Source organism: Arachis ipaensis, chromosome B03, assembly GCF_000816755.2.
Source record: "Arachis ipaensis cultivar K30076 chromosome B03, Araip1.1, whole genome shotgun sequence".
NCBI classification, from domain to species: Eukaryota; Viridiplantae; Streptophyta; class Magnoliopsida; order Fabales; family Fabaceae; genus Arachis; species Arachis ipaensis.
In genome coordinates, this window is record NC_029787.2 from 112,232,920 (window position 1) to 112,240,662 (window position 7,743).

Sequence of the window (7,743 nt, forward strand, 5' to 3'; positions counted from 1 at the left end):
AGATGCTTGGCTAAGAATGCGAACAACTATCCTTTGTAAATATGAAGCAGAACTATTGAATAACCTCCACCATTCATCTACCAATTATAAAACCATAACATATTAAAAGTTATCAATTAAAAACATATAAGCATAAAACAAGTTACTATTAATTAAACAAATATTCAAATATTATTACCAGGCTTAAGTTTAGATGCAGCTCGAATAGCTTCTGGTCTATCAAAGCTTTCCTTCCGATCTCTATATAAATGTATTTCTTTCATTGCCTCAACTGAATCCAAATTGTTTCACTTGCAATACAAGGTAACAAGATCAAGCAAACCTCGCATAACATCAGGTGCTTCTTTATAATTTTCATTAAAAAAGAATTTAGGATTCAGGAAGTAAGTGAAGATCTCCAATTTCTCTCACACCCAGAAGAAGCAGATGCTTGGCTAAGAATGCGAACAGCTATCTTTTGTAGACATGGAGCAGAGCCTCCGAATAACCTCCACCATTCATCTACCAATTATAAAACCATAACATATTATAAGATATTAATTAAGAACATAGGAGCTCAAAACAAGTTACTATTGATTAAACAAATATTCAACCATATTCTTACCAGGCTTAAGTTCAGATGCAGCTGGAATAACTTCTTGTCTATCAAAACTTTCCTTCCGATCTCTATATAAATGTATTTCTTTCATTGCCTGAACTGAATCCAAATTGTTATACTTGCAATACAAGGTAACAAGATCAAGCAAACCTCGCATAACATCAGGTGCTTCTTTATAATTTTCATTAAAAAAGAATTTAGGATTCAGGAAGTAAGCTGCCGCATGAAGATCTTTCTTCAAATGCTTGTCCCATCTTGAGTTGATAATATCTGTGTACGGCTGATATGCAGTCTTGGATTGCCTAAACATCTCCTTAATTGCATCTTCTGCCCTTAGCATTCCTTCATAAACATACCCCAAAGATGGGGGGTCATCAGCATCAACAACCCTCAGCAAGTAAATCAGAGGGCCCACAAGTTTACATACAGTAAAGCAATCGTCCCAAAATTTGGCGTCCAGAATGATAGCACTCACAGCTCTACCAGTAGCACTCCTTCCTAATTTGTGATCAGTGAAAATTGAATCTACAACCAATTGTTGCAACTCCTTTTTACGATCAAAGATGCTCTTCAATGTAATAAACACAGTTGCAAACCGGGTTGCACCAGGACGTACAATTTCTCTCCAATGAGGTCTTTGTCTTAGCCAAGATAAGAAAACCGTATGATTGTATACAAATACTGTGATCTTTGAAGCACGAGTTGCAAGGTTAGAAATATGCGCCATGCTGCTTATATCTTTTAAAATAAGATTAAGGCAATGAGCAGCACATGGTGACCAATAGATATTATCATATTTTCTATTGATAAGCCTACCAGCAGCAACATAATTGGCCGCATTGTCAGTCACAACATGCACAATATTATTTGGGCCAATCCATTCAATCACCTCAGAAAACAAAGTACACAAGTGTGAAGCATTTTTTTACCATACTGAAAGCATCTACTGATTTCACAAAGCACAAACCTTTAGAACAATACACCAAGAAATTGATTAACGTCCTTTGTCTTTGATCTGTCCAACCATCAGCCATGAGGGTACATCCAGTTTCCTTCCATGCACTCCTATAACTATCAACTAGCATTTGACTTTCTCTTTTAAGATCAGCCAACAAATGAACCCTTAACTTATCATAAGAAGGCCCCTTGTAACCAGGTCCAATACCAGCAACACCATCCAACATATCTTGGAAATATGGCGACATCACAGCATTAAATGGAATTTTACAATCCAAAAGCCACCGAGCAAATCGTTTATCAACCTCGTGTATCGCCTCTTTGTTTTGCAAAACACTCTTAATACTTGGTTGAGCTCCTGGAGTTGTTCTTGGTGCAAACATAGGAGGAATGACTTTGGCTTTTTTCTTTGGATCGCCTCCAACTCCTTGCTGATTCGAGGTACGCTGCTGTTCCTGTTCTTCTTGGATTGCCTCATCAATTGCATCCTCTACCTCATCACCACCCTCTTCACCAAAACTTACTTTTCTTTTCTTTTTGCTGGCCTGAATATCTTTCAACAAATTTTCCATCTGTTTTTCCACATCATATGGAACTTTAGGACATTTTTTCACGTCTCCGGTAATCTTTGCTAGATGTTTCTTCATCCTGTGAATTCCACCTCCATTGAAAACTTGTAGACAAAATAAATATTGATACTGTGGTTTTCCATTCACTGTTTGTAGAGCAACATATTTCCAAGCTAAATCTGTTTTTCCCCTAAGGTTCGAAGAACCTTGTGACTAACTATCGTTAGCACTACGTGAATTAGGATTAGCAGCATCATTCGAAATAGAAGTATCGGCAGGCATGTTATTATTCACAGAATCATTGTTATCAGCAGTTGCTTCTTGATTAATACTATCTTCCATAACTAAAATTAATAAAACATATATGAAATTAAAAACAGCCACAGCAATAAACATTAACAATTCTAACAATTCTAACAATTCTAAACAGCCACAGCAGAACAAATTTGAGAAATTCAGCCAGTCAACAAATATGCAAAACCGAGTCAGTTTCCAGCATTAACAAAGTACAAAACAGTAACAAATTTGAGCTACAAAACAGAAATTTGAGCAAAACACAGAAATTGAACTACAAACACAAATTGAACTACAAACAGAAATTGAGCAACAGTGTAACACACAGAAATTCAGCTGCAAACCAAGTTACCAACAAACAGAAATTGAGCTGCAAATCAAGTTACCAACAACCAGAAATTGAGCTGCAAACCAAGTTGTCGCTGGTTCTTTCCAGGACGGTTTCTGCAGGAGGACCGGACCGTCTGCATCGCCGATTCACGGTTAAACCGGTCGAACCGGCCGGTCCGGTCCGATTTTCAGAACATTGGTCCCGACTGTGGAGATAATGCTACCAGCCCACCTTTATTCCTGACAGATGGCACCGAAGACGGTGCAAAGCCTTAAGTGTAGGGAGGTCAGTCAGTACCTGACTTCTGGAAGTAATTTCTCTTCTCTAACACCAATAAAATAGGATATTTAGTTAGTTTTTCTTTTGTAAAATAGGATAAATTGCATAGTGATAGGTTAGTTACATGCATGTTCTACTTGATTGGAAAGATAATAAGTTTCTTCTAAGACCCTATTTTTAGAACAAAATTTCACTAATTTTAATCAAAACTTTAATGTTAAATTTGCTTACTCTTGTATTTGGAACATGGTTTTTGAGCTAAAGAACACACAACCTGTGAGACTCTGAGCCTAAATACATGGTTACATTATTTAACCATAATTATTTTATTCTTGTGTGTTTACTTCTCTATGATTGTAATCTATATTTTGTTTCATCCTATATGTCCAATGTTTAATATATTTCTATGCTTGTATATGATTAAGGCCATTATTTGTTTAGCCCACTTATCCTAAATAAGCCTATCCTTTCCAATTACCTTTGTTAGCCACTTTGAGCCTTTAAATCCCATTTGTTCTTTATTTTATCACATCACTAGCCTTAAGCGGAAAAACAATTATATATCCCAATTGAATCTTTGGTTAGCTTGAGATAGAATTGTGTGTTAATTGAGTATGGGAAGATTGTGGGAACAAAAGATAATAAGGGAATGTGTCATGATAATATAATGGGAATTTGGGTACCTACTCATGTGAAACTATAAAAGAAAAATTAAAATTCTATGTGCATTGATAAGTTGTGTTTATTTTAAAAAAATATTCAATAAATAAATAAGGGGGACAAAATTACCCCAATGATAAGTTAAAATTCAAGGATCAATGCATATATGATAAAATTAAAATAAAAGTCGATACATGAGTAAGGAATGTGAAAGGGAAATTTTGGGTAGCTAGGTCTGAAATTTAAGTTATATAGAATATATATATGTGTTAGGCGAAAGCTTGGGTTAATTAAAGATTCAATTTATAAGCTTACTTAGCCATATATGTACCCTTACCCTTACCTTGGCCCCATTACAACCTTGAAAAGACCTCATGATGTTTGCATTGGTATATTAAATGTTGTTGATTGGTTAGGAGAAGAACAAAAATTAGAAAGCATGATTAGAGAAGGATAGAGTGATTACCCTATACACTAGAGAGACTAGAAAGTACATACATCATCAGTGAGGGTTCAATGCTTAAATTCTATGTTCCCTGCTTTCATGAGCTACCTTCTTGCATTTTTATCTGTTGTTACTATATAAGAATTGAATTAGTGGAATTTGATTTGTGATTGTCTTGAAGAGCTTATTTACTTTTAACCAAGTGGACAAGAATCATATAGTTGCATTCACATATATAGGTTGCATTGCATTGCATAAGTTTTACATGTTCCTACTCATTTATTTTATCTCCTTCAACTAAGCATGAGGACATGCTAATGTCTAAGTGTGGGGAGGTTGATAAACCATTATTTTATGGTTCATATTGTGTTTAATTGTGTGGTTTTATCGAATCTTTACCCACTTACTCATTAATTTAGCATGTATTTACAATTCCTTCCCAAAATTACTCCATGGTTGAAAACTGCTTCCTAGAGACTTTTAATTATGTATTTTAATTCTCCTTTATTCCATTCGATGCCGTGATCTGTGTGTTAAGTGTTTCAGGCTTTATAGGGCATGAATGACTTGGAGATTGGAAAGGAGGCTTGCAAAAATGGAAGGAACACAAGAAATGGAGGAGATGACCAGCGAGAAGCGACGCAGACGCATGGCTCACGCGACCGCATGAATTAAAGGAAATTGCAGTGACGCGCTCGCGTGCCTGACATGAACGCATGGGTTGGAACTGCACAAGTGACGCGAATGCGTGGACGACGCGCACGCGTGGCAAGGCAAAACGCTGGATGATGCGAACGCGTGGATGACGCGATCGCGTGACGTGCGCGATCTGCAGAATCTGCAGAATTCGCTGGGGGCAATTTTGGGCCCTGTTTTGACCCAGTTTTTGGCCCAGAAAAGCAGATTAGAGCCAGGGAACATGCAGAGACCGAGGATAACATTCATTCCGCATAATTTTAGTTTTAGATCTGATTTTACTCCTCCTCTAGGTTTTCTCTCTACACATTCATAGTTCTTAGGATTTTGATTTTATCGCTTTTTGGATTGGGATATTGAGAAGAGTTATTACCTCCGTCATGACTTCGTCATTCTAGTTTGTTTCCTTACTTGTCACTTACTCTTTTATATCCTTAATTTCTTCAGAGTTACTATTGGATTATTTTTAGAATTTATTAATACAAGAACTATTTTTATTTTTAATTGATCCTTTTGATTATTATTTATCATGTCTTTCTTTATTTTCCTTCCTTATTTCGTGGATTTTACAATCATAATGAGCGAGTAGTTCCCTAACTTGATTGGGAGTTGATTGAAAGAGGACCTTGAGTTGGATGCTCAAGAGTAAAATTATAGTTGGATTTAGCATTGGGTCGCCCTCTAATCACTAACACTAGTCCTTCCCAAGGGAGAGGATTAGAACTTATGAATAGAAACTGACTTCCAACTTGTTTAACTTTCCTTTATCTGGTAAAGGATAACTGAGCATGTAACCTTCAATTATCACTTTTATCTTGGGGAAACTCCATCAAGGATAGGGCTTCCAACTAATCTACTCCCGGTCGAGGTTTTTATTTAAATTACATAAATTCTCTGATTTAATTTCCTATCTATCAAACTCAAACCCTTTTGGAAAACATCTGATTAATAAAATAGCACATCTTTCTGCAACTCGTTGGGAGACGACCTGGGATTCATACTCCCAGTATTTTAATTCTAATTTTGTGACAACCCCTTCTAAATTGATAAGCGGATTTTTGGTTGGTTAAGAACTATACTTGCAACGCATCTCTTACAATGATTTCTTAACTCGCCAATTTCTACCACGTCAGGTACCCCATACCTTGTGATAATGTTCTTGTAGAGAAATTTCCGACTTCTCTGGGCGATGATGGTGGCCAATGGTTCTGCTTCAATCCACTTTGTGAAGTAGTATACTCCAACTATTAAGTATTTTACTTGTCCAGGCACTTGGGAAAAGGGTCCCACTAGGTCCAATCCCCATTTAGCAGAAGGCCATGGAGAAGTTATACTTATGAGCTCCTTGGAGGAACGACGTGGAAGTTTGCATGCATTTGGCATGGCTGACACTTCTTTACGAACTCGGTGGCATCTTTCTGCAAAGTCGGTCAGTAGAACCGGCTCGGATGACTTTCTTAGCGAGGGACCTTGCTCCGAGATGATTCCTGCAGATACCATTGTGGATCTCTTCTAAGACTTCTGTCGTCCTTGAGGTCGGGATGCACTTCAATAATGGTGTTGATATTCCCCTTTTATAGAGGATATTTTTCACCAAGGTGTCATTTTGTGCTTCCCTCTGGACTTTCTTGGCCTCTTTTTCCCCTTTGGGTAGGATGTCGAATTTCAGATATTCGACCAGTGGGTTCACCATCCGAGGTCCAATCTGGATACTTCAAGGACATCTTGTTTGACTTCTGCCTTTGAAACAGAGGGTTCTTGGAGAGTTTCTTGGATTAGGCTTATATTATTCCCCCTGGCTTGGTACTTGCTAGCTTGGAAAGGGCGTTCGCTCTGCTGTTGAGCCCGAGTTATGTGTTTGACCTCAGTCTCAACAAATCGTCCAAGGTGCTCCAAGGTTTTGTCCAAGTACCTTTTCATATTGGGATCTTTAGCCTGATACTCTCCATTTATTTGAGAGGTCACTGTTCATGCATCGGTTCAAGCTGTAATGAACCGGGTTGGCCAACCTCTTAGAAGGTTGGGCCATGACCGACCTCTTAGAAGGTTAGGCCATGACCGACCTCTTGGAAGGTTGGGCCATGACCGACCTCTTCACAAAGAGCTCGGACAAATCGCAATAAGAGGCCCAAGCAGGCCCAAACGAAGGGACGCAGCCCAATCTAAAGGCAGCCAAAGCCTAGAAAGATAAGGGCGATTCCCTTAAAGATAAGATGACTTCACTCAAAGATAAGATAAGATAAGATAACTATCTTATCTCCAGAAAGGTCACTCCACACTATTATAAATACACTGGAGCACCCAGGTATAACTCATACTCTGATTCTACTAAAAACCTGCTTAAAGCCCATGCTAACTTAAGTATCGGAGTCTCTTGCAGGTACCACCACCCTCCGGTGACAAAGGATCACTGACGTGGCAGAAATTGGCGAGTTAATAAATTATTATAAGAGATGCGTTGCAAGTATAGTTCTTAACCAACCAAAGATCCGCTTATCAATTTAGAAGGGGTTGTCACAAAATTAGAATTAAAATACTGGGAGTATGAATTCCAGGTCATCTCCCAACGAGTTGCAGAAAGGTGTGCTATTTTATTAATCAGATGTTTTCTAAAATGGTTTGAATTGATAAACAGGAAATTAAATCAGAGAATTTATGTAATTTAAATAAAAACCTTGACCGGGAGTAGATTAGTTGGAAGCCCTATCCTTGATGAAGTTCTCCCAAGATCAAAATGATAATTGAAGGTTGTTCTGCTTAGTTATCCTTTATTAGGTAGAGGAAAGTCAAGCAAGTTGGAAGGCAATTTCTATTCACAAGTCCTAATCCTCTCCCTTGGGAAGGACTAGTGTCAGTGACTAGAGGGTGATCCAACAATAAACCCAATTACAATTTTTCTCTTGAGTGTTCCAAC

The 7,743-nt window shown here is 37.8% G+C and overlaps 1 protein-coding gene across 1 annotated transcript; it reads right to left on the minus strand.

Annotated features, from left to right (window-relative positions):
- Window positions 377-1,508, minus strand: LOC110269513. The gene is made up of 2 exons (XM_021117396.1): window positions 605-1,508; window positions 377-501 (listed from the first exon to the last, which is right to left on the minus strand). Exons 1-2 carry the CDS (start codon window positions 1,323-1,325, stop codon window positions 377-379), a joined length of 846 nt encoding a protein of 281 aa, XP_020973055.1. The 5' UTR covers window positions 1,326-1,508.